The 26713-nt window shown below is 44.7% G+C and overlaps 1 protein-coding gene across 2 annotated transcripts in view; it reads left to right on the top strand.

Moving 5' to 3' along the window:
• The window catches only part of KDM4B (lysine demethylase 4B), a 128675-nt gene extending 105720 nt beyond the window's left edge, over nt 1-22955 (top strand). For both annotated transcript variants that reach the window (XM_042479455.1, XM_042479454.1), the window contains exons 12-22: nt 2596-2716; nt 4327-4505; nt 6614-6836; nt 10534-10610; nt 11259-11314; nt 12763-12871; nt 18282-18467; nt 18581-18745; nt 18966-19085; nt 19652-19744; nt 22244-22955. In XM_042479455.1, the coding sequence (XP_042335389.1) occupies nt 2596-2716; nt 4327-4505; nt 6614-6836; nt 10534-10610; nt 11259-11314; nt 12763-12871; nt 18282-18467; nt 18581-18745; nt 18966-19085; nt 19652-19744; nt 22244-22432 (1518 nt within the window). In that variant the 3' untranslated portion in view covers nt 22433-22955. The remainder of the gene's footprint in view (nt 1-2595; nt 2717-4326; nt 4506-6613; nt 6837-10533; nt 10611-11258; nt 11315-12762; nt 12872-18281; nt 18468-18580; nt 18746-18965; nt 19086-19651; nt 19745-22243) is intronic.
• The last annotated feature ends 3758 nt before the right edge of the window (nt 22956-26713 follow it).

Genomic DNA, 26713 nt, shown 5'->3' with positions numbered 1-26713 from the left:
GCCCATATTTTTTTTTAAAAAGAGCAAGTAAGCAAGCACATAATAATGATAGGTCTGTCTCACCTTGTCATGAGGCTTGTCAAAATCCAAGAAAACAAATGCTCCCTGCCTTTTTGTTACTATAGGAAGTCCACTTTCATGCTTGAGTAACAGAAGAATAAGGTGTCAAGGCTGCGCCTGGCCTCTTATTTGAGAGTGGCAAAGCTGAATTGTGACTGTGCCACTTCTGACAGCAGGTGGGAACTCACAAGTGTGGACTTTATCTCTCGCTTTTACATACACACACTTAAGTAGTTTGTGAGTTCAAAGATTTTGGATGGCTGGTAAAAATAGATATTCCTCATTATTCCCTTAATAGAGGAATTCATACTGTAAGTAAAACCAGTGCCATTTAGTACCAGCTAGATTACTCCGGAGTTTTGCTTTTTCAAAGATGGAAGTGGTGAACTTGGTCCTAGCAATCTTGTTAATACATCTTTCTCAAACCCTGGGTAGGAATAGGGAACTGTGCCCCTCCAACTCTTTTAGATTTCAACTCTCCTTAACCACACCGATCGTGGCCAGAAGTAATTAAAAGGGATTATCGGAGTTGGAAGTCCAAATCATTTGGAGAGCCAAAGATTCTCCGCAGCCGCCCTGCACACTTCAGTCGCAACATCGCTGTTTGAGGAATCTTACCCTTCCTAACACACCTGGCACACCTCTTTTAAAAAGGACGACAAATTGATTTCATTTAATTGATTCAATTCTGGATAAAAAGAGGAAAAAATATATCTTTTCTCCCCTCAGTGATGCTCAAAGGACATAGATGAAGGAAAGTCACCTAAACATTTTCCACTGCCGAACAGAGAATTTTTAGAAACGCGACATTTCCATATGCTCACTCATCAGAGTGACTTATGGCGGTATTGAGTCACCATTGCTAGGCAACCGCTTTGGTCTCTGACAAAGCGTTTCTCGCATAATTGACCTCCATGGTTTTAAATTTGGGTGGATGTGTGCATGTATAACAGCAGCCAGGTAGGTGTGACGATTGTGTGCATTTATCAGATCGCCCTGAAAAAGCAACGCGAGTTCTGAATGCAGCATAAGGGGGAAAGTGAAACAGTTGCGTCGGATTTGGCTTGGGATCAAAATGCGCCCTGAAGTTTGGCTGGTAAATGGAGACGCTTGTGTGGGTTGTATAAATAGTAATGGTGGGGTCATGATTCACTCGTCTTGTCATAAAATTGTAGCTTCATGCATCATTCAATCCAGCACTCCTATACAGAGGCAGGCTGCATTACCCCTGGAAGAGACACAACCTTTCCAGAAGTTGCTCTGTTACTCTGTACTGTATTCCAGAGACCTAAAATATATTTTGCCATAGAGACCTGCTTGTAGGTGGTCAGTCTATATAGTAAAAATCACAACCTTCTGACACATTAGAGGAAGAGCTATTGCTTATTGTATTCCTTTACTGAGAACCATATGGACCGTAATCCTGTGTTGTTTTTAAGGGAAGGTGTATAGGTTGAAGTAGGACACCACCTTTGCATGCAGAACATCTCATGCTTACATCTGAAGGTCAGGTCAGGAGAGACCACTGCATGGATAAGACCAAGCAAGCTGAATCAATATTCTGATATAGTATAAAGCAGAGGATTATTTTGCATTAATAGGTTGCATCTGCTGAGGCAAAACAGGGTCCTTTGCCACTCCGGATGTTTTGGACTGCTGCTCCCATAGACTTGTTACCATTCGCCATACAGTGCTACCTCGGGTTACGAAATTAATTCGTTCCGCCGCGGCGTTCGTAACCCGATACATTTCGCAACCCGAAAAGGCTTTTCCGAAGCGCGGCTAGCGGCTGGAAAGCCGCTAGCCGCGCTTCGCATTTGAATTTCGCGCCGATATTTTTTTCGTAACCCGAAAAAAATATCGTAACCCGGAACAGTTTTTTCCAATCTAAGTTTTTCGTATCCCGGAAATTTCGTAACGCGATCAATTCGTATCCCGGGGTACCACTGTACTAGTAAGGGCTTCTGAGAGTGACAGTCCAAAATGTCTGGAGGCCTCCCATCCTTTTCCTATCAGATCAACATACTCCAACGTGCAACCTTTGTGCGCTGAAAATAATAGTTGTCCTTCTCAGGGCTCCATGTAGTTGTTGCTTGAACAATTCGAAGCAGGTGTTAACACTTCCAGGGAAACTTGCCTTTGATTTTCATTATGTTTCTAATCTTTCTGATGGTTGACAAGGCAGTTAAAATGGTTGAGCAGTGCATGAGTCTGAGAAGGCTTTTTCAGTGGTCCATAGAAGTCCTTTGTCCCTCTTGTGGGTAGAGCCAAAAGATTAGACCAAACATTTAAATAGATTTGGCAACTGTGTTGTTCTTGCATTCACCTTTGAACACCTAGTACAAAACGTAGGCTTTTGCAGTGTAGGCTCTCCTTTATCCTAACCTCTGCTGACCAGAAGGCAGGAATGGATATGGATTTGTTCATTATAATGAGTCTCTGTTGGTTCTTTTACTCCTGCCTGAAATTGTATGAAGTGATGATGTTATTTCCCCCCTCCTCCCCATCCTCAATCCTTTCTGTTCTCTTACCCAGACAACTTCTACTTTCTCCAAACTGAAGATGGAGATCAAGAAAAGCCGCCGTCACCCACTAGGCAAGCCACCCACCCGATCTCCCTTGTCTGTGGTGAAACAGGAAGCCTCAAGTGATGAAGGTGAGCGCATAGGCCTTGAGTGCGAAAGCAGAGGATATGCTTCCTCTCTGGTCTCAGGTTCAGTACCTAGGCTAGCTGTGCTAAGTGACAGAGAGGTCTAGGCATGCCAGGGAGCAAACTTCAGCCAAAGGCTTGTCCTGTTACAGTTCAGTACACAATGCCTCAGCTGTACCTCCCTGGCTATATGCTCACCCCTTTCTCTCTCATTTTGTAAATCATCATTATCATCACAAAGTAACACAACAAAAAAGGCAGGCAGCCCTGCCATAGTTGTACAGTATAACACATCCTTTCTCCGTTCAGACTCTGTTAACAATCTCTTTTTTCTTTCCTTATCCTTCTGGACCACTCCCCTGCCAAGGCACAGCCTGCTTCCTTTGCCTGAGGCCCTTTTGGTATCAGAGGGGCCATCTTCTTTCTTCTTCTGCCACCCTCCTGCCCTAGGCTGTTTTGTCTGCCCTTATCTCAATTTGGAATGCCTAGGAGACCAGGCCCACTCCACCTGTCCTGTATCTCTCTGTGACATGATGGCAGCCCTGCCAGTCAGCCTTCGTTGCTGGAACCCTTGCTGGCTCACCCGTATAGATTAACAGCCATGAAACTGGTTTTTCTGTTCTTTCACAGAATATGTTCAGGGCATTGACATTTGATCAGCTGACAGGTCTCCCCTGAACAATGAAAGTGGCGGTGAGCATTGATTACCTCAGAAGCACTTCCACAATTGGCTTCTGGATGGCAAGGAGGCAGGATTTGCAGGCGACACCTGACAGCCATTTTTTAAAATCCATTTTCTCTTACTCCTGGCTCTTGCAATGGCTTTGTCTCTCCCTCTTGGCATGTCAGACCTGACATGTGGCACTTTGCCGTACATCACTCTTGCTTTTTGGGGGGCTTGAGTCACGGACCTGTCAAGCTTTGTTGGATCAGACAGTGGCTTCCCATACTCTCTGTCAAGGAAATACCAGTACTGCCCAACTGAGTGTCTCTTGCCCGAGTTAACAAGAGAGGAGACCCTCTTCCTTGGCACGTTTGCAAAGCGTTTAGGGACAGGCAGCAGTTTTTGCAAATCGATCAGGGCAGCCATTTTGTCAACACCTGTTCCCTTCACTTGGCACATGTTCATGTTGCATTGACAGAACTCTTTAACACTCAGATCCACACATCGGATAGACCCTGAACAGGATGACAGCTGACAAATGAAGGCGGCAAGGACCTCTCTTGATGCAGCAAAATGTTCCTTCCTTCCTTCCTTCATTTGATGTCTCAGGGGTTTGATTCCTTCAATCTAGCTAGCCCCAAACTCTTCTCTGAAGCAATGGCATGTTTTAGCTTTTAATTTAATCTGATTTATTTATTTTTTTAAATCTTTTAAGTAAAAGTGAAAGATGAATTAGGTCCACATAGTCAGATCTTTTTTCCATAGAAAGGTATGTTCTTTTGAGCTCCATGTTAGAAGAATGGGTTGGCACTGATAATTTCCTCCCACCTGCCCTCACTGCCTACCTCTCTTTGTATTGTAATATTTCCAACGTGATTGGGCTCTTGGACGACTTGCATGCTCTGCGGCCCTCTAACCCAGCTCTTTCCCTTCTTTTCCTCTTGTTTTTCAGAAACCCTCCCATTCTCTGGAGAAGAAGATGTTGGTGATCCTGAGCTCCTGAAGTCCTTGCTTTCCCTCCAGTGGAAAAACAAACCCCCCAACTTTGTAGCAGAGAGGAGATTCAATGCTGCAGCAGCACTGAGTGAGCCATACTGTGCCATCTGCACCCTCTTCTACCCCTATAATCAGGTAATCTGGTATACCTTGTCTAGAGGCAAGCAAAGAAAAGAGTAAGGGTGAAAGTTTCTTCAAATACATAGGTCCACTTAGACCTCTGGTCATAAGTACAAGACCCGGCAGCCTGGAATGCCCATGATGCAGGTGCCATAAAGACTAGCCTTCAAGTAAATAATAAAAACAACTCCTGCCTCCTGGCAGCACCATCTCTCTCTCTCTCTCTCTCCCTCTCACCCCCCCCCTGGGTTTACTATGAAGGAGTGAAGAGGAAAGCTTACAAGAAAGCGAGGAGCAAGGAGGGAGTGAAACACTCCCCATCCCACACATCACACACCTCAACACCTATTCATTTCTTTTTGCATAAAAAGGATCTTATCTTTGTTCTTCTGGTCCCCAAATAGATGGTTGGCTGAACCCTCCTTTTTCTTCTCTCACAAAGGTCTTCTGGTGCCTTTTGCACATGGGTGGCTGCGTTCAAGGTGTTTGGACTGCAGAAACCCTCCCAACAACTTGATTTAGCATTGGAACTGTGTTTCTGGGCAGGCTTGCTTTTCTTCTTGCTTCTGCCGGACTGACAATGAAGCGTGTCTCTCTTAACTCTGCACAATGCTGCTGTATAATGAATTACAAGGAGACCTGGCCTGTGTTTAATCCTTTGTCTCTTCACTCTGGTTTTGCTACCAGAAACCTTGAGATGCCCTTCTGGAGAAAGGATCTTGCTGAAAGAGCAGGAGAGGGTGCCAAGAAGGTGGGGGAAAGACAGCAAAATCTTGATTGTAGTCTGCCGCCTCCTCCCTGCCCCTCTGTTTTAAAGATGTTTTGTAGCTGCTGCATTTTGATGATCTATGTCCTTTGGAGAATGGAAAAGAAAGCCCCATGGAACAAACAATGCTCATTACTTCACAGTTGTTGATGAACAGTAGATCTTTATCTACTGCCATGCCACTGTGCTGTCATAGAATCATAGAGTTGGAAGAGACCGCACGGGCCATCCAGTCCAACCCTGCCATGCAAGAAATCCAAATCAAAGCATCCCTGACAGATGGCCATCCAGCCTCTGCTTAAAGACCTCCAAGGAAGGAGACTCCACTACACTCCGAGGGAGTGTGTTCCACTGTCGAACAGCCTTTACTGTCAGGAAGTTCTTCCTAATGTTGAGGTGGAATCTCTTTTCCTGTAGCTTGCATCCATTGTTCCAGGTCCTGTTCTCTGGAGCAGCAGAAAGCAAGCTTGCTCCCTCCTCAATATGACATCCTTTCAAATATTTGAACAGGGCTATCATTTCACCTCTTAACCTTCTCTTCTCCAGGCTAAACATCCCCAGCTCCCTGAGTCGTTCCTCATAGGGCAAGGTTTCCAGACCTTTCACCATTTTAGTCGCCCTCCTTTAGACACGCTCCAGTTTCTCAACATCCTTTTTAAATTGTGGTGCCCAGAACTGGACACAATATTCCAGGTGGGGCCTGACCAAAGCAGAATTGGCTTGCATGCCCTCTGCCAACAACAGCCTCCTGGTTCTCTCACAGATGGAAATCAAGCTTGCTTTAACCTTTTTATTGCCCCTTGATGGTGCATAATGCAGTTTGTGCATGAACTGGGTGCAAGATCTACCACTATTCTGAGTCTGATTACTCAGGAATGCCCCCCTTGTTTCCCTGAGATGCAGAAAATAACCCTTCTGTGTTAAACATTTGTTTGCCATGGCCACCAAAATAGTGAAAAGGGCTAAGTAATCCATACAAGATTAATGACATTTATGCCTGTTAGCAGTTGTGACTGTAGAGCCAGGTTAGCACATAGCCAGAGCAGTTGCGAATGTGGCGGCTCCTATTAAGTGACAAGCTTTTAATGGTGTGCTGTGCTGTATTGTTGATTTTTTTTGCATTGTCTTTTGATGAATATTAAATGCTTTCAACTTTATAGATTGTGTAATTGTTTTTAAATCTTATATTTGCAAGCAGCCTTGAGTCCCATTATTAAGTAAAAAGTGGAATATAAATGAATAATAATAATAATAATAATAATAATAATAATAATAAGAAGAAGAAGAAGAAGAAGCAGTCATTGCCAATGGTTTTAATGATGAACATATTGAAGTAATGTGTTTGTTTTCTTTCAAGGCCTCACAGATGGAAAAAGAAGCAGCCCCACTTCCATCAGGTGAAAGCACCTCACTCCAACCACCTTTGAAGAGCAGCCGGAAGACCAAGCCCCTGATCCCAGAGATGTGCTTCACCTCAAGTGGTGAAAACACAGAGCCCTTGCCTTCCAACTCCTACATCGGCGAGGACGGAAGCAGCCTGCTTATCTCCTGCGCCAGGTGCTGCCTGCAAGTCCATGCCAGTAAGTGTGTGCCTTGAGTCCAGGCCATGAGTACCCCTGCCTCTCTGGCTCATCAGAATCCATTTTGATCTTCTCATTGCTCTTTCCATACAATAAGAAAGTCTGTCTCAGGACAGTTATGGAAATCCCTTCTCCTGGAGGAGGGATTGGTGTCAGCATTGGGATTATTTCAGTGCTGAGTCAAAACCTGACTTTTTATTTAAAGCCTGAGATCTTCAGATACATAGGAGAGAGGGAGGGAGATAGATGGATGGATAGATAGATAGATAGTCCTCCATTCCCCTATTATGTCTTAGTGAAGACAACTGTGTGTTCCGGCCCTGAAAGACTTTGACTTTACAGATAGATAGATAGACAGACCGACCAACCAACCTCCATTCCCCTATGATGGCTTAGTGAGGACAACCTAGCCACGCTTGGAAGCATGGAAACTTCTGAGGAAACGTCTACTATTAGAACAACGGGTTTCCTCTAGTCTAGGGCCTTCATCCTCCTCTTCCCCAACCCCAGAACAGAGCAGCATTGCAAACTGCCTTAGAAACCAATCAGACCCTTGGCTCACCTAGTCCAGTATCACTTTCTCCAGCTGGCAGCAGCTTCCCAGGATCTCAAAAGCAGCAGGACATTTTGTCCCACCATCTGCTACCAGATCCTTTTAACTGGCAGTTCCAGGGATTGAACCTCAACTTGTCTGAATGCAAAGCATGTGCTCTGCCCCAAGCTATGGTCCCCCTGCCATCCTGTGTAATCAAGTCACTGTTTCATTATCTGCTGTTTAACTGATAATCAAATGCGTATTCTCCCTTGTGTCTCTGACAGCCTTGTAAAAGTGTGTGTGCTCTCTCTTTCTCCCTTTTCTCTCTCTGCTTCTTTAGTATGCATTCTGTTCAGTTGTTTGTTAAATCTATACCCTGCCACCCCTAATCTGTCTCCTCAAGCCGGCTGGCAGTGAACACAGACAGCATCTCTCATGCTCTGCCTCCTGTTCCTCAGGAGCAACACAGCTACTGCAACTTTGATCAATAAGATGCCAATGTGGAGCTCTTCCTTGAATTACAAATACATTGCAGAGGTTATAACCTTTGGCGATAATGATCCACATCTGGAGTTGCCCCTGTCTCACCCCTCCTTGTGTTTAGATAGCCGGAGGCAAGCATCTGCATCTTCCAGAATTGTTTTGTCTATTTAAAACATTGGTTTGTCGGTCCAGTTTTCTCTCACATTCTGCATTCCTCCTCAGTGTGGCTAGTCCCTTGGGCTGTGGGAGTAGATTGGATTCTTCTTCCTTGAGTTCTTTCTTTGGTCCAGATTTTCTCCCTACTTTTCTCTAGCTCAGGGGTAAGGAAGTTATAACTGTCTGGATGTTACTGCAGCCCAGTCAGCATGGTGCAGTGGTCAGGGATGATGGGAGTTGTGGACTAATAATAACTGAAAGGCCTCAAGTTCCCTATGCTACTGTGAAAGCCAAAGGTGGCCTGCAGAGACTGATTCTGTTCAGGTCTTACAACAATACCAGCGTCTGGGTGATTTGTTCAAGACTACCCACTGTCCATTATACCACAACCTTAAGGATGTGTCTGATAGGGAACGAAGGGCCTTGCCTTATGCATAGTCAGACCTGTAGTTCATCTACTTCAGGAGCAACAACACTGAGTAGGAGCAGCTCTCCCTAGTTTCAGGCAGGGATGGAATGAATGTCTTTCCCAGCCCTACTTGGAGATCCTGGGAACTGAAGCTTCTTCAGGCAGAGCTTCAACCGTTCCTACATAGAACAGACTCTCAGAATGCTTGCAGCGTGTCAAAATGGTAGTCTTTAGCCTTTTACCAGGCTGCTGTTTCTTCATCCACTTGTACACAGTCGGACAAAAGGGGGGGAAAGGGACAATGTGAGGACAAGACTCAGAATGTTTTGAGATGTGCAAGCTGAAAAGACTGTATTCATACCATTCAGGCACTTTAACATTCATGAGGAAGTAGGAATGCATCAGATTTTTAAAGGAACAATATCAATGCTGTCCTGTTTGTATATGTCACCCAGATGTGATCATTTTTAAATCCTTTGCTCTCTGGAAAGCAGGAGCAGCACTAGGACTTAGGATATAGTTTTAACATGTGCTGGTGCTAAAAGTACATGTGGGTAGTCCAGAAGGCAGGCCTGTCCTTAACTCCAAGCACTACACATCCCCAAACAAGGAAGGCAGTTATAAACAACGCAGATGAAAAATATGTAACATAATGGGGGGAAACAGATTCGAGTGAGCCAGCCTCTTTCCTCAGGCTTGGTTTGGAAGCATCCCCTGCAAAGAGACCAAAGGGCATTTTTATGTCAGCCACTAAAGCCTTCCCTAGCTCAGCTTCTGTGATTTTTTCCATTATAGATTGGGCTTTTGGCGTGACAGTATCTATTAGAGCAGAGTGATAAAATGTTTTGTTCATTTCCCCCGCCACCACAGCGCCTCAGTTTCCCTCTGGCTCTCTTTGTATGTTGTGTGCACCTTTTGCATCTTTTCAAGAAAATATTTCTTTTCTCCCCTAAGATTATTCAAATACAGAGGCCTTTCTTTCTTTCTTTCTTTTCTCCCCACGGTCATGGAGCAAGAAATCGATGCTGAGATTTCGCAGTCTGTTCACACAGCTTTGGGGCTCCGTAAACATTTCAGCTAAAGACAACCGTTTCCATTTGGGGGGGTTTCACAATCGGCTTTCTACGGGAATGGCAGCCGACCCACCCCCCTCTCTTTTTTCTTACCAACTTTGGATTAAACCTTTTTAAAAAGCATTAATTTGGTGACCTGTAAGAAGCCTCAAGATGGTGACTGGGGGCTTTATATTATTGACTTAACCTCCCCTTCGCGCGGGGGATTGTCTCTGTTTCTGTTAAGTAGCAGCCTCTTATCTGACTCAAAGCCTTCAACAGCACCTGAGGATTTATTCTCTGCCACTCCCATTCTGAAGAAGTAAAATATGAAAAAATACCTCCGGTGAAATAAAGCCGCTCACAGTGTTGACATCTCCTTTTTTATATTAAACCACAAGTGTCCATTTTGGTGCCCCAGAAGCCCCCCATAGTCCTATGAAGCCCCCACTTCCATTAAAAAATACTTTCAATGAGATTGTTGGGCACGTTTTGCCCAAAATTTATGCATAAAGACCCTCTACAATATTTGGCAACAAAAAAATGTCATCCCCACAAAACCCCCAGAATCCAGTACTATAAGGGTCCGAGTATTTCCATTTTCCTCTGTGCTCGTCTCAAAATGCTGCCCAGGATTGAAACCCTATAAGACTTCTCTTTGGCCTGATTCTATTAGCTATCTTATTCATAACTTCTACAAACCAGAATGAAGTTAGGATAATTAATTTCTTCAATCTGGAAAGCAAAATTATTTTAGGTCTCACAGCTCTTGAATTTACAAAGCGGGTTCCTGGCATCATTTCATTGCAGCTTTGCTTAGCCTGAACTCCTATCTGGAGTCAGAGTGCAACTCCTATCATTCTCAGCCTTCCTGGGATTTGCATTTGAACACATCCATCACCCACGAGGCTGGGAAGGTCTGATCTGCTGGCATCAGTTTTTCACTCTGCCCCTTGTCCTAAGACTGGCACAAACAAGACGTCGTGGTGGATTTCTTAAACATTGTTGAGGTTTTCCCCCCTATTTTTCTTCTTCAATTGGATGCCTTTTGATTTCTTGCAGGTTGCTACGGAATACGCCCCGACCTTGTGAATGAAGGCTGGACTTGTTCTCGGTGCTCAGCCAATGCATTGGTAGCGGTAAGGAAAACTTCTTCCTCGATGGCCAGAAAAGCTAAATCTGCCAGAAAAGGCTGATGTGAATCTTCCCAGAGAGAAAAGGGAAGCCTCATTTCAGCTCCCCCGCACCTTCCGAAGTCTCAGATGCCATTTTTCACCTGCTTTCAGACAGGCCTTCACTGCCATGCAGTACTTCCCCAAACTTGGGTCCTCCAGATGTTTTGGACTTCAACTCCCAGAAGCCCCAGCCAGCCGCACCAACAGTCAGAAATTGTGGAGGGCCAAAGTTTGTGAACCACTGGCTCAGAAACGTGCTTTTCTCATCACTGTTTCTATTTTGAAGATGTTGCATCAGTATACATGACCCCAACTGTAGTACCCCCCAATTCCATATGTCCCCTTTTGCTGGTGGAGGAGGAGGCTGAGATGAGGATGGTGATATTGGTATCCCACCTTTTCCATAGTTTACAGTGGTTAAAACAAACATAGTTAAACATGAACAGCACACAAAAGTTTAAAAGCAATTAAACTATAAGAATCCAGTTAAGACAGATGAAAGACCAGCACATTCTACAAGGCCTGTTTCTGCTTGAGATGTTCGTGGTTCTGCCTCCAGGGAGCATCCCACCCTTTTAACTGCTAATCTGTGTTTCATTGTTATCTTTCTAGGATTGCTGTCTCTGTAATCTCAGGGGAGGAGCCCTGGAAAAGACCACCGATGGCAGGTAACTTGAATACCTCCCCTTCCAAAGCCTTCCATTCAGTCTTTGATGGCCTAGTACTTTTCTGCTAGGATTCCTGTATTTCCCCGGGGGAGAAAAGGAGCCATGGCTCCTTGTACAAGGAAAGAGTAGTCCTGAAAATTTTGCTCACCTGGAAGGAAGAAAGGGAAGGAGACCTACTTGTGCTGCATTAAGCATGTTTCTCCATTACCATGCTTTAACTGTGACAACTAAGCTTTGTTGGTCTGTCTTTTTAAACAAAGCTGTAAGAAGAAAAACCTGCAAAATCGCTTTAATTTTCAATACCTTTCTGGGTGACGATGCATGCTTTTTTATTTTTTATTTTCGTGAAGTCTGTTGAGTGCTTTAAAATACCTTAATCTGTTTAGGTGTGGTTGTTTCCTTGCTTTCATTCTCTCCTGCTGCAACGTCGCTCTAACACTTTGGAAGATTTTCGCAGCTAAGCAGCTTTCTTAATCTTCCTATGTTGTTTGCTTCAAATTGGTGTGCTGTGGCTTGGCCATTACTGTGCTGTTAAAGCCATGGGCTTTTTATTTCTTCTTGGGAAACGGGCTAAATTAACCCATGTGTGCACATTTGACCATTCTTCCAAACTTCAGGCAGAGAGGTAAATTTGACTGGTGCTGTAGTGAGTTTTAAAAGAAGAAAGATGAGACAGGAATCCTTATCTATACTGAGTGTGATTTCCATATTCACTGTATTTGCCTATATGAACTTGCCTGGGTTTTAAGATCTTTAAGGGGACATCTGGTCACCTTCAAAGGCATATTTACTGAGAACATAAAAAGGCCTTCTTGGTGGCTGCGCCTCAACCTTTGGGGGAAAAAACCCAGCTGTTCCATATGCTGTTCCATAGGCCATAACATGGGCAGGAAAGCCTTCTTTGAGGATTATAGTGGTCAAAGGAGAACATTATTTAAGATAGTCTGGCCCTGTGTTACAACTTCTTAGCTCTGTATTCAACTCCCTAGATCTGTTGCAGACTAGCAGGCACTGGTTAGTAGCTGTTTCTCTGTTGTGTGGTTTTCAGCATCTATAACCCATCTGGTAAGCCAGTGTAGAAGTGGGAAAATGTACACCTTGTAAACTAAGCAGGGTCAGCCCTGCTTAGTACTCAGATGGGAGACTTCCAACAAATAGCAGATGTAGGCTATATTTCAGAGGAAGGAAGTGGTCAAACCATATCTGAGTGTTCCTTGCCTAAGGAAACCCTGTGAAATTCATGGGGTCAGCATATTTTGACAGGCAACCAGAAGGCACATATGCACGCACACTAGGTTTGCATCTTTCAAGGATGTTCTTTCTTCTGTTGTGGAGGAGGCCCTGTTGTACTCCTATGTACAGGCCATCAATGACACCTAATAGCATTAGTAGTAGCACTCAAATAGGAAAGTAGCTTTTAAATATTTTCCACTGTGGATGTTTCACAGGTGGGTCCATGTGATCTGTGCAATTGCGGTCCCAGAAGCCCGCTTCGTCAACGTCATCGAGCGTCACCCAGTCGACATCACTGCCATCCTGGAGCAAAGGTGGAAACTGGTAAGAGCCTGTTGGGGGTGGTTTGCAAACAGTGATGAGCTTGTTTGGAAAGCAATGCAGGGCATGAAAAGCCCCATGAGGTCCAGCAGTCCGTGGCCGAGCAATTTGGAGAAAGCCCTGTGATGCTTCTGAGAGATTTGCCCTCTCTCCCCCTCCCCTCCCTTGTGCAAAGGGAGCTTTCATCTGTGTTGCAAAGGTAAAAAGTGTTAATTATTCAGGCTGGAGTGACAGCGCTGCATTGATACACAAGCGATAAATTGTGTGGAGCCAGCTCTTTTATGGATAACCTGACATTTCCAGCTCACCATCCTCTTCATTACCCACGCTTGTAACAGCAAATTAGAAATCTTTTCCTTACATGGGACTTGCTTGTACTGCTTAATGGGCCTCCCCAGAGAAATCTGTTAAGTCCTCTCCAGCTGCCAGGGGCAGCTTTACAGTGAGTCCCTATCAACATATCTGTACAGCGTTGCTTTCTGGTAATGAGTGGTGGTCTGTAGAAGTGTGGGATTCAGCCCAAAGATCTGCATCTTCCAGCTGCTGCTTCTCCCCTTTGGTGTGAACTAGCCCTGTTTTTATCAGGAAGATTCTGGAATTATCTGTTGAACCAGCAGGTCAGAAACCTTCAAATATGACACTTAAAATGCAAAATAAACACAAGTGGGAACAAGAAAATACTCAGGCCAGGGCAGGGCCCAAAGAGGCACTGTCTCTGAGAGAGTGGTGGCAAATAATAGGCAGGCGTATGTTGTTGTTGTGTGCTTTCACATCATATCTGACTTATGGCGAACCTATCATGGGGTTTTCTTGGCACGCTTTGTTCCAAGGAGGATTGCCATTGCCTTCCCCTGAGGTTGAGAAAGTGTGACTTGCCCAAGGTCACCCAGTCGGTTTTATGACCAAACAAGGAAACAAACCCTGATCTCCAGAGTCCTAGTTCAGCGCTCAAGAATCCCATCACCATGCTTGAATGCAGAACATGAAGCTACATTACGAGTGATCAGGATTTAGGCAAGGTTTAGTCCAAAACACCTGAAGGGCACCAGCTCCCCTCCCTCCCCACTTGCTGATAAGAGAAGAGAAGACAAACAATATTTGGCAGACTAAAAGTTGAGAACTTTGGTTCTGATGTGTTGGTCCATGAGTCTGACCTTTCTGTTCCAGAATGAAGGAGCTACAGAATTGGGCAACCTCCTTGAGAGACCAAGCAGGGAAGCCTAGCTTGCCAGCATTTGGTTGCCAGCACTATTTGTCTCCAGGGATCACATTTGGCTGGGAAGCTGCTGGTTGCTGACATAAACACACACCTCCCCTAGTAGAATGTAGTTTTGAGGCTGACATATAAATGCAGCGTCAGTTGAGATGGGAGGTACAGAGGGGCCACCTTGTCCCATCACCCCTTTGCCCTGCTGTCTTTGGGAGCAGGAAGAGTGTCCTCCTTGGAGGAGGGCTGTTCTCAGAGCAGGGCGGCAGCATCCAGTTTTCCTTTTTCCTCCTGCCCCACACGCCTCCCGTGTATGTGAAGTGTGGCTGTGCTCTTCTAAGCCACAGAGCAATCCTTTTGCCTTGCTCTGGTGCACACTGCCTGTGTGGCTCCTGATGAATGGGCCTTTGTGGGCTCCACGCCCGTAAATTATAAATAGAGGTGTGGATTCAGAATAATTAGCTGTCATCCTCTCAGTGGAATACATGAATTGTGGCATTCGCTGTGGGGCAGACAGACCATTTCTTAGGCTTAGCGATGGTGATGATACAATTTTTCAGCGTTCCTTCATTGCTGGTATGCGTGCGAGTGTGTACTTCTCGTTGGCTCTTTTCTTCTCATGCTTCTGAAAGATTTCAGCCACTTCCTTCCCTGATAACATTATATCCCAAGAGACTGATGGCTGGACAAGATGCGCAAGATATTTTCCCATTATCTCTCTGGCAGGATAGGTTGATGTCTGATTGTGTAACACACACACACCCCTCACACATATGCATGCACACACACTGCTTGTTGGATAGAGTGCGAATTCTGGGTTGCCAGGTTTGTTTGATTCAGACAGGATGAAGAGAGGCAGTAGCTGGCCGGGCTTTTTAGGAACAACAACCGTTTGTCTCAGGCTGTATTCTGGGGTAATGGTTACCAAATGTTGGATTAAAACAACCAGAATCCCCAGCCAACAGTGGCCCCCAACCTTAAGGTACAAAGTGGTGGAGTACAACACCTAGAAGCCCCAGCCACCATGACCAGAGAGAGGAGCCAAGTTTGGGAATCACTGTTTAGGAGATCTCAGGGATTCCTTAGAAGCTTATTTTATGTTGGGGGACACACAGAGGGGTTATTCTAAAAGCTGCTCTTTCCTACAAGTTTTGAAGATTGAGAAGGTCAATATTGTATTACACTGTTCTGGCCATTATAAAGGCAATGCTCCATCGCCACAGAGAGATATTGAAAGCTTCCTCTGTGTGAGGACTGACCTGAAGTTGGAGAAAGAAAGCACCCAGGCCTTGATGTTGGATTCCCCAGTTTGGGGTTCCTGGCACCTTGTAAGCCACTTGACCTCTACTGCGTCACTTTCCCTGCTCTTTGTCAAGATATAGGTGCCAACCTGTGATCTCAGTTCATGCGAATTAGCAGATACTGCCTTGAGTTAATGGAAACCTGAAAATGCCCCATTGTTCTCTGACATGTGCAGACGCATAGCGCAGGGTCCATGAAGAAAGGGAACTCTGAGAACCACCACTCTTAATTGACTTCTTAGTCTTTTCCAGTGCTTGCCCTGGTGGTGCAGTGATTCAATGCAGTACTGCAGCCACTCACTCCCAAACCACAAGGTTGTGAGTTCAATCCCAGCCAGGGACTCAGCCTTGCGTCCTTTTGAGGTCGCTAAAATGAGTACCCAGCTTGTTGGGGGCAATTCACTTACCATTGTAAACCGTTTAGAGACTGCTTAGGTGGTATGAAGTGGCATATAAATGAAGCTGCTATTGCTATTGCCTTTCCATTTCAAATAAACTAGCTGTGGAAGCTATGCCTGTAGTCATCCACTCTAAAAAGGTAACCATGGGCCACTCCACTGATAATACCCAATTCAGGATTTTGAGTATCTCAGGATGTTTCTTTGCCTGCTCCTTGGATCAGAGATGAGTAGGAGGTATAGTCGACCCTATTTGGTGGATCTCGGTATGATCCGTAGTAGAAGTTCCAACTCCCTTCAATAGAGCAACAGTGACAACCAAAAAGCTTCCTCCTTGCTATTCAGTTTTGTTGCTGAAAACGGGATGCTTAGTCAGAAAACCAAGAGTGGAGTTTATTTATTATAAAGACTAAAGTTCCTGGGCTGAGCATGTGCTCAGGCATTCCTTGTTCCTCCATTCTTAACAAATGTTTGCCCACCTCAGGCAACACTGAACTCCTGGCTCCAGCTGGTAAATGGCTGGGCTGCAATTAAAAATAAGGTGGATAATGCCAGTCGGACATCTGCCCATATCAACTGGCCCTTCACAGCAGAACATGGTGTAGATACTTCAAATAACAGATGGCCATTTTTTAAAAAAGAAATCACCCTGCAGGCCTTATTTATATACCAAGGTGATCTCCAGTACCATGTTATTCAAAAATTACCCACACACTGCATTGCAAAAAGAAGAAGGAGAACTAAAGGTGCCAGAATATTTCTTCCAACATGTGGGAAAGAAACCGTGGTTTCCGGGAGAAATTGATGAGTCAGGTTGAAAATCATTTTTATTAAGGTCAATTATTTTGATGTTGATAAAGGGCGAGACTTTGAGATTTTTAAAAGAGTCATTAGTAAATCGAGTTCTTTGATGTGATGAATGTTGTTAGCGATTGGTGTGTTTTTGTGGTGATTATTACTGTGGTCCGGCTGGCGCGCGCAGTTTTTTTCCCTCCCCATTTGCACACATTTTGAAAGGAAATATGCCAAGCTAAGACCCACCGTGAAGTGAGCAGCCAGGGCAGCTAGTCAATACCAGCGAGATCTCATTATCAAATTGTCAATACCTAAATCCTTCCCCAGTGAGGGCCATGCGCTGATATACAGTGTGTGCCCGATACCAGCTCCTCGAGGGACTCTTTAGGCTTTCCGTCTCGGCCTGGAGGTATGTTTTCTCAACACATGGCTGGCTCCCTAGGACAAAGCTGTTAGATGAAGCTGTTGAGATCCAGCTTCACTGCCAGCGCTAGAGACAGAATAGAGGTTTGTAGTTTTAGACTGGGGATGGTTGTGGCACTGCCCAGGGAAAGACTATTTGGAAATCCTTTGGGGGTCAGGAGAGTGAAATGAGGACAGAAGGTAGCTTCACCTTATGACAGATGATGGAAGAAGTGCTTCACATGCACACCAAAGTGGAGAATGTCTTTTAAAGCAGGTGTGCATTTTGGCTTCATCCAGGTTTCTGATCCCAAGCCTTCTCTGGCTCCCAAAACTCATAAAATGGCAGCCATCCCAACCTGGTGCCTGCTACAAGTATTGGACAAAGAACTCACTTATAAATCATTTTTGAATTGCTTTGCATCTATATTAATTGTTTTTAACATTAGCTACAGTTTGTGCCACTTCTGTGCATTTTAACTGTATTTATTTCAATAGGCAAAGCTGCCTTGAGGAAAAGGCGAGGTATAAGTAAAGTTCATAACAACAACTCCTAGCACTCCTGCCATATTGGCAGAGGCTGATGGGAGTTGAAAGTCAAAGCAGCTGAAAAGTACCAGGTTGGGGGAAATTTGTTAGAAAGCCGCCTGCGCCTGTGGCACTTCTTTGTGGGTCTTGGTGGCTTTGTGTTCTCCTTTTTGCTCTTGCTACAAAGCTTGCTACAATCCCCAGCCTCAGCTTATGCTTCTTCCAGTAATGTGTAGCTGTTTTGGAAACAACTTTGGAAGAAGTGAGGTGGCGGCCAATATTGGAAATAGCTCGGGGATGAGGGAGGTAGTGTGGCATCCTCCAGATGTTTTGGATTTTAGCACTCATAAACCCCTGCTAATAATCAAGAAGGATAGGAGATAACTCTAAAATATCTAGAGGACACCATTGGCTTGGAGTAAGGAAAATAAGAATGGTTTTGTTAGGCCAGGCCATGGTATAGCCAGCCCAATGCATTCTCTCCAATCATGGCCAGGCTCAAAGTCCTGGAAATGTAATAAGCAGGGCATGATGCCTCAGCTGTTCTTCACCCACAGGGCCTAGATAAATATCTCAGAATGTAGAGGTGAAGTTTACCTGAAATGGTTTATATTCACCAGCTGTTAGCATCTTCTGTGGAATGTATCACTTAGGATTCTCCAATGTCTAGCATAATTTTAGCCAGTATTGTGAGGAGGCTGATTGCATCAGTTTCTGCTGTGATACAGATCTTTGCAGTGTACAGTTAACATAGACCTCTTTCTTTCTTCCTTCCTTCCCAGAAATGTGTGTACTGTCGGAAGTGGATGAGGAAGGTGTCAGGCGCTTGCATCCAATGCTCCTATGAGCACTGCTCAACCTCCTTCCATGTCACCTGTGCCCACGCAGCAGGCGTGCCCATTGAGCCAGACGACTGGCCTTACGTCGTGTCCATCACCTGCTTCAAACACAAAGCAGCCAGCCACATTGTAAGCGTCCTGCGTTCAGCCCTCTCCCTCCTCCTCTGCTTTTATTTTTCTCGGTTCTTTCTCTTTGCCAAATCCTCTTGCCATTCAGAACCAACATCTTCTGCTTTTTGTAGATTCCATTTTCCAGGGAGGTGTCCCTGGGCCAGACGGTGATCACAAAGAATCGGAATGGCCTCTACTACCGGTGTAAAGTGATTGGTGTGACAACACAGACCTTCTACGAAGTCAATTTTGAAGATGGTTCTTACAGTGACAATATTTACCCAGAAAACATTGTTGTAAGTAGAAGGCAGCTACACAGAGAGTGGTCAGGAGATCAGTGTGGTGGGGTGGGCAAGCACTCTACAGTATACTCTCAGTAATATAGGAGAGGTAGAAATGCATTGCTCCCAGTTATGAATTAGAGTGGAAGAAGTAAAGGACTGAATGGGGCATTGGCTCTTGAAGAAAACTCCCCTCCCTCAGTCTTTCTGACGATATCTTCAACTTCTCTCTCAGAGCAGAGACTGTCTCAAGATGGGACCACCTGCAGAGGGCGAGTTGGTTCGGCTGCACTTGACTGATGGCATTGCTTACCAGGCCAAGTTCATCGCCGCCCATATCAGTCAGATCTTTCAGGTGAGAAGCCCAGCAAACCATATAGTGCCTTAGGCAATGAATTGCCCTTTCTGTAGGTAGGTCTGTGTGCTGGAAAGAACAGTGTATTTGTGAGCAAACCCTGTTTTTCCTTGTGCTTCAGTTAGTAGAGGCGCCAGCCTGGTGTAGCAGTTGGAGTGTGGGACTAGGATTCTGGGAGAGTCTTGTACAAGTGACTGGGTGGAATGAGGACTGTTTACCCAGAGCTAACCAATTTTGGATGGGTTTAGAAGGCCAGACAGTAGGCTGCATTTGTTGGTTGGTTTTATATCCTCCCTTCCTCCCAACATGGGACCCAAGCTGACTCATAGAACAGATCGAAACTAAATAACAGTTGAATAAGCTATCCAATTCAAAATATCCCTGATTCACAACAGTAAGATAAAACTGAGACTAAAAGTACAGCACCTCTATTAACAACATTTGCAACAACGTGTGGACAGTCAAAAACCCCGCTAAATAAAAAAAAGTCTTTGTCTGCCAGCAGAAAGGAAAGTTATACAGCCAATGGCAAGGTCACTTAAACCCCTTTCTCCTTCCTTTCACAGGTAGAGTTTGAAGATGGCGCTCAGCTGATGGTCAAACGCGGCGAGATTTACACTCTGGAGGAAGAGCTTCCCAAGAGAGTCAAGTCACGCCTGGTAGGTATTTATTGAGGAGCACTCTTGGGCAAGAGAGCTTTGGGGTGTTCTGAGTGACATGCCAAAGATGATATCACCCACTTACAAAGACGCAGGCCATTATAAAATGAAGACCGAAAGTAGTTGCAACCCAGGATGTTCACAAACATTCTACCTGCACAAGGCGAATGTATCTGTGTAAGAATATTGGCAAACAGGAATTTCTCTGCGGCAGGTGAAAGAGGATTTTGTCCATGTGAGGCTCTGAAACTGCAAGCCCTGTAGCTCACGACCGATCCCATGGAATTTGGTAGATATGAACGCCACATGCATCTACGTTTGCATGTGCTAGTCCCAGAACAACCCTGAGCTGCAGTTTTGTAGAATGGAGAACAACTGCAACAAATGAAGAACAAAATGCCGTGGGAGGATAATGGTGATTGCTTATCTGATACTTAAAAAGCAAACAAACTAACAGCACAGCTCCCCTACTGTAGATGTTTTTTTGTTTTTTAAATGCTCTATGAATTGTCCTTTAAATGCAATAAAAGCAGCAGACTCCCCCTGCCCAAATCAAAACAGGGGCAGCCGTTGAAATAGCTTTAATCCGTCACTTGCAGAGTGAGTTTGCGGCTCGAGAGGCCAATTGCTTTTTGGCAGAGGTTCAGGTGAGATAATGTATGGAGGATGCAGTCCGAATACGGAGGCTTTCAAGACATTTCACAAAATGGAAGCCAGGGGCGGAGGGAATGCAAATGAAGCTGGAGCTGAAAGGCTTGGGCTGTTTGTAAAAATTCTCGCCTGCCTGCCTTTTGGAAGAAGGAACAAAGCCACTGCTGAGCTGCCTCAAAACATTGTCTTCTACTAAGTTGTGCCATTGGTCTGTCTACCTCGGTATTGTCTCCATTTTCAGTCTTGAGCTAGAGATGCCAGGAAATGAACCGAGGACCTTTGGCATCCAAAGCTGTTGTGCTTCCAGAGCTACAAGCCTTGCTTTAAAAATAAAAAGCAAAATCCCAGTCCTCATGGTTCGGAATAAAGGACCAATTTAACAGGAACAGAGGACACTGTCTTGTGCATCTCTCCCCATGTTGTTTCAAGACAGCAACTGTTCAGGACTTCAGAAAGCCATCTTTTCCAGCCCTGTACTGTTTTGAAATTGTACTATTTTAAATTTGCTCTTTGCTACCTTGAGTCCCTATATTGGGGGAAAGGCAGGATATAAGGAAATGAAACAATAATAACAGTAATACTTGGAGATGCCAGGGCTTGAGCCTGTGGACCTTATGCATGCAGTACAGGTTTTCCATCACTAAGCCATGCTCCTTTCCTTAATGCTACAAAAATGAGTCAGGCTCAGAGCATTGTCACTGCTCTTCCTTGCGTTTTCCATACCTCTGGAGTCGAAGCAAAAATACTGACCTGTTTAAAAGAAGAGTGCGGGGAACTTAAAGATGCAGCCATGTTAGTCTGTAGACTAAGCACTTGGAGACTAACTGAAAGAAAGAAGTTGCAGCATGAGCTGTTGTCTATTCTGCCATCCAACAGCTACTCTAGGGCAAGAAGGAGGGAGCTTTGGTTAAGGGGAATGTTAATGTCAGAACATTTAACTGTGGACCTATGTTGTCCACAAAGGCTGTGGAGTTGTCTTTATTTCAGATCCCACCTAAAATAAAGTTGGACTACACCAAAACCAGGAAGGGGGGCAACCTACTGGACGCAGCAGAACAGTATGGTTCCCCAGCTAGAGCCCCCTGATGGATCATACCAAAGGCCCTTTAAGTCCCCCAAATTTTCCAAGAATGGCCAAGGCAGATGGCTCCGGGAATCCATGAGCAACAGAGGAGAGCAAAACCTCTCTCTTTACTTTAGTACTCCACGGCTAAATAACTGTGTCGATCGATCCAGTTCTCTTGGAATGTGACTAATCCTTTATTTTAAAAAAAGCCTTGAAGCCACCATCTCTCTATTGCAGAGGCATCTCTGAATAAGTCGAAACTTTGGTTTAATTACGCCAAGTGGATTGTCTGCTGAGTCTCTTGTCATCCACTGACTTATATGCTAGCTCCTATGAGGTTTTGTAGCCCTTCTGCCCTTTGGATAGAACGGGCGAAAAACCCAGTAATCGATTAAGAGAAGCAAAGGCCATTTGAGAAATGTTATCTGCTGGTGTGTTGTATTCAGATGTGCGTGTCTCCTGCCCCAAAGTGTTTGTCTTAGTGTATGTTGGATCCTTGGCCTGGATGCTGTTGGGAGCCATTGCTTTGTCTTCCCCAAAGGAAGAAGCATCCATGCAGGGACATAGCTAGGATTTTAGGAAGGGGGGGTCCAGACTAAGTGCCACCATTATAATGGGGCTTGGGTGCGGCGGCGCAGCAGCACACCATTCGTTTTTCTAATGGAAGGGGGGGGCCAGACCCCCAAAAACCCCCCCCCCCCTTGGCTACGTCCCTGATCCATGGGGTGCTTTAGGAGGAGCTTTCTTTCTCACACTCTGCTCTTTTCTTCTCCCCCTTGTAGTCGCTCAGCACCGGGGCTCCTCAGGAAGAAACCGTCTCAGGCGACGACTCGAAAGCGGCCAAGCGGCCCCGGGTGGGCACTGCCAAGAGCCCGGAAGAGAGCGGGCCCAACCCCGACTACTTCACCATCATGGAAACCCTCCTCCAGCCCCCGTTTCAGCCAAGCACACAGACCAGCACTCCTTTCTGAAAGCAGGACGAACGATGCTTTAATTTAAACAAAAAGAGCAACTCCCTTTTTATTAAAAAATAATAATAATAATAACAAAAAGGAAAAGATTTCTTTCACACACCCCTGCGGAAAATAATTTAAGGTGAAAACTGCGGAGCGGGAGACCCAGCCCTGGTGCAATAATAATAATAATAATGTGCAGACTTAATTCCTTTCTTCTGTTCTCGGTTTGGACTTTTGGAGAAGTTTTCCTGTTCTGGCCTACCTCTGTTCTTCCTGCTGATACATTTTTGGCGTGGATGAAATCTTTGGAAGGGAGAGCGCACCCTTCTCCATAGAAACGTCAGAAGAATATGTACAAAAGGACCTGTTGGCAGATGAACTTCCCATGTTTTGCTGGTTTGGTTTTTTTTACCCCATTGGTAAAACCTTCAAGAAGTCAAGAAGTGTTCCAAACGTACAACAATGACTCCAGTTTTTAAATCACAGCCATTTCCCCCCCCCTCTCTCTCTTCCCCCATGCATTAAATATATAAATATATATATGTATATTCTTTCCTTTCTCTTTGGGGAAAAAGGTGCTATTTCCTGACTACTGAAGCAGCCTTTTGTTGTTGTTGTTTTTGAATTAGCAATTTGTGTATGTATATATTATATATACATATATATATTTAAAATTGCCGTTGACATTTTCTATTTAAAAAAAAAAACAAATGAGGAAAACATTTGTGTTTTATAAAAAAGAAAATAAGCAAAAAACAACAAAATGAAAGAGGGAAAGGTTTCCACAATTTCTCTCCGTCTGGAAAATTTCTTTATAAAGTTAATGAAATTCCATAGAGATATAAGCTGTTATAAAGTAAGGATGGTAATCTTTGTTCTGCCTTATGTTGGCCTTTAGCTCCCATTAGCCCCAGCCAACAATACCCATTGGTCAGGGGTGATGGGAGGTGCAGTCCTTGGGCATCTGGAGGCTATATAAAATGTATACAGCCCTCCTTTTTAAAAGAAAGAAAGAAAGAAAGAAAGAAGTCATTGCCATTGGGGAGAGGGAGACAAGTTGTTTTTTTTAAATACCTCTTTTGGGGGAGGAATGATATGGAGAGACAGTTGTGTTTGTGTTGAACAAAGGACGTTTCTCTTCAGTTGAAGTGTGTTACAATAAATGAAACCACCACAACACATACTGGATGGGATTCAGTGTGAACACTTGCATAACGTTGGGGTAAGGGGAGATGACCCAGCATTGGGAATTATGTTTCAGCTTTTGGGGGTATGTGTTAGAGTCTAACAGATCTAACAGTTAGTTATTCCTCTCTTTAGCCTGCACTCAAAAAGGAAGACATAATGCACGGACGCCTGTTAAAAGTCTTCATTCGGTACATACTGATAGGGCGGAGGGACGGAGAGTCATTTGTGAGATGCTTCTTCATCCTTGCCAGACATGAGTACATCAATTGGCACTTTTTCAAGGCAGGCCTCTTCCCTCCCCTTTCCAAAGACATACAATTTCTTCTTGATCCCTCCCTCTTGCTCATTTTTTGTACAGTGGTACCTCCACTTTTGCTAAGGTTAGGGACTCAGGACCCCCGGAAATTAAAAACTATTGTTTAACCTAAGAGAACACCTCTCTAGGAATCTCTCAGTGTTCTCCAGCACAATTCTGTGGTCAACATCTGCCATACATTGATCATAGAATTGCCCTGGAGGACCAACGGATGCCCAAAGCAGTGTTCTCTGTAGGAATTCTGTGGTCTTCCGGCTCAATGCCTGGCAAATAGAGGTATCTTGCAGGACCCAGAGATTCCTAAAGAGAACATATTAATCAAATCCGCAAATGTCCAAGCCACAAATGTGGAGGGTCGACAGTACAGTACATTGTTCGCTTAGGCACTCTAGCTTTGTTGAAGGATGGATAGAGTGGAAGAGGAGAGGCAAGGGAATATGCCTACCCTTTTTGTGTGTGTGAATGGATGAAAGAGATGGGGGCAGCCTTTCCTGATGTTTTCCTTCCTTTTCCCAGAGCAAAGTCCTTTAGAAGAGCTGGGCTTGGCTTCACAACTGAGTGTAGTCTCCCTTTGGATAGCTTAAGGAAAAATCAGGAGAGAATTTTGGCATCCCTGAGCCATGTGGAGGAGGCTTTAGGAGGGCCTAGTTTACCATCTCCCACCCGCAGGTATCGCTGCTTTTTCTTTCTGTCTTCTGGTCTCCATCCATTCTAGCCTGTTCTTCTGAAACGGACCATTTATGATAGAAGGCGGAGAAGAGAGGGCGATAAGGATCCAGGAGAGATCATACGAAGTGGTCTTTTGGTGATTTCCAAACACATGCCCTCCAGTTGTTTTGGACTTCAGCTCAAACGTTTTGGTCAGTGGTCTGGAATTCTGGGAGCTGAAGTCCAAAAACACCTTGGAGGGACATAGTTTGTGAATCCCTAGATCTTGATACTGAGTTTTCTCCCAACACACACAGACAGCTCGATATCTCTTTGATGGGGTTAAAAAATAGTGTTTTTAAAGTACAGTTGCCCCTCCGTTTTTGTAGACTTCAGATCCGCAACCTTTGCTTACTCACGAGGAGCAAACGGAGGGGGTTAAAATGGGTCACGCTCCTCCAATTCAAGCGTATGGGGCTTGAATAGCTGCGAGTTTCCATTTTCGCAGGCGGGTCCGGAACGGATCCCCTGCAAAAACGGAGGGCTGACTGTAGTTCTCCCCCAACCCTTCTCTGATACCAAAAATAAAATGAAAATGAACTAATACTATAAGGGGAATGGGATCTTGCTAAGCTGAGGAGTCAAAGCCTCATTTCTTCCACCAAATGGTACCTTTTCCCTCTCCATCCCAATCTACCTTTCATGGATTGGTCTCCTCCTTGGAAGCGGGAAAGACAGGAAAGGGTTATTTGCTTGTATAGTTTTTACTTTTTAATAAAATCTTGGTCACTGGGCCACGGTTGTTCTCTTTCAAAGCGAGAACGTTGACTTTGCAAGCCATTTTTAGACATTTATGGGGTGCAGGGAGGGGAGGGTAAGTGCTATTGCAAAGGCAACGGGGAGGGATTTTTCCACTGCATGGATAAATGCTGACTTGAAGTCTCACCATTGCTGTAACAATTCTGTATATTTCTATTGTAAAGGAAAAACCAAAAAATATTATGTATTTTCTCTCTCTCTTGCTCCCGGTTCCCCCATGATTCAGATGGTGAACTTTTGCTTTGCTTATGCCGTGCACCTGCCTTTTTGTACAACCTTTTGGACCTTTTTATTTCTTCCTTTTTTCCTTCCTGTTTTCCGTTTCTTGGCTGTAGTTTTCGAATCCCATCACTGCCTCCCTTTTACTAAGACACACTGACCAGTTTGGGAACCGTTTTTGTATCTCTCTGGAATAAAGGGGGGATGCCTTGGAAGAGGGACAAACAGCCCTCTCCCTTTCTCGCCTCTTCTTCCACCTTTTCCTCTCCCCTTGCCACCGACTTTATATTTGTAAGTGATCTGTGTGATAATATATCTATATAAAAAGGGGGGCTGTTTCCTCTCATGACGATGTGATTCTGCTTTCTTTGCTTTTAAGCCTCCCTCCTCTTCTTCCCTTTCCTTCAACAGTTGCAAAATTTGGGGCTTTTGCATCCACTCACACCTCTTCTTGGGGGAAAAGGATCCGCCAAACTCTCCTACTAGGAGTGCCACCCTTAGTAAGTTTCACCCACACAGGAAGCGCTAGAGTCGAAAGTAGATTGGGTGTGACACACAGTACAGTTCGCCCTCCTTATCCATGGATTTTTTATCCATGGATTCAATCATCTATGGTTTGAAAATGTATATATATTTTTAATATAGCAAACCTTGATTTTTCCATTTCATATAAGGGACACCATTTCACAATGCCGTTGTATTTAATGGGACTTGAACATCCACGGATTTTGTTATCCATGGGGGGTTCTGGAACTAAACCCCAGCGGATAGCAAGCACCCACTCTATTTCCGTTTTGTCCCACGTTCCCCTCTCTTTGCAATGCTAAATCTTCAGGCTGCACAAAGCTAGGACAGATGTTGTAGTCTACTCTCAATTGAGTATCAAGAGAGAGGAATTATCTATGTTCCCATTCTTGGTTGTGTGCCATCATGTCACTCCCAACTTTTGTGTCCCTAAGGTGAGCTTTTAATCACAGGGTTTTCTGGGTCACTGGAGTCCTAGTCAAACCACTACACCACACCGGCCCCTTCTCTAACCTTGGTGTGATTTTTGGAGCCTCTCTGGTGTGGCCCGTAACTCATTCTTTCTTCCAAACAAGAAAGCT

Source organism: Sceloporus undulatus, chromosome 7 (genome assembly GCF_019175285.1).
Source record: "Sceloporus undulatus isolate JIND9_A2432 ecotype Alabama chromosome 7, SceUnd_v1.1, whole genome shotgun sequence".
Taxonomy (NCBI): Eukaryota; Metazoa; Chordata; class Lepidosauria; order Squamata; family Phrynosomatidae; genus Sceloporus; species Sceloporus undulatus.
Note: the sequence above shows the minus strand (reverse complement) of the source record. Positions and strands in the feature narration are given on the sequence as shown.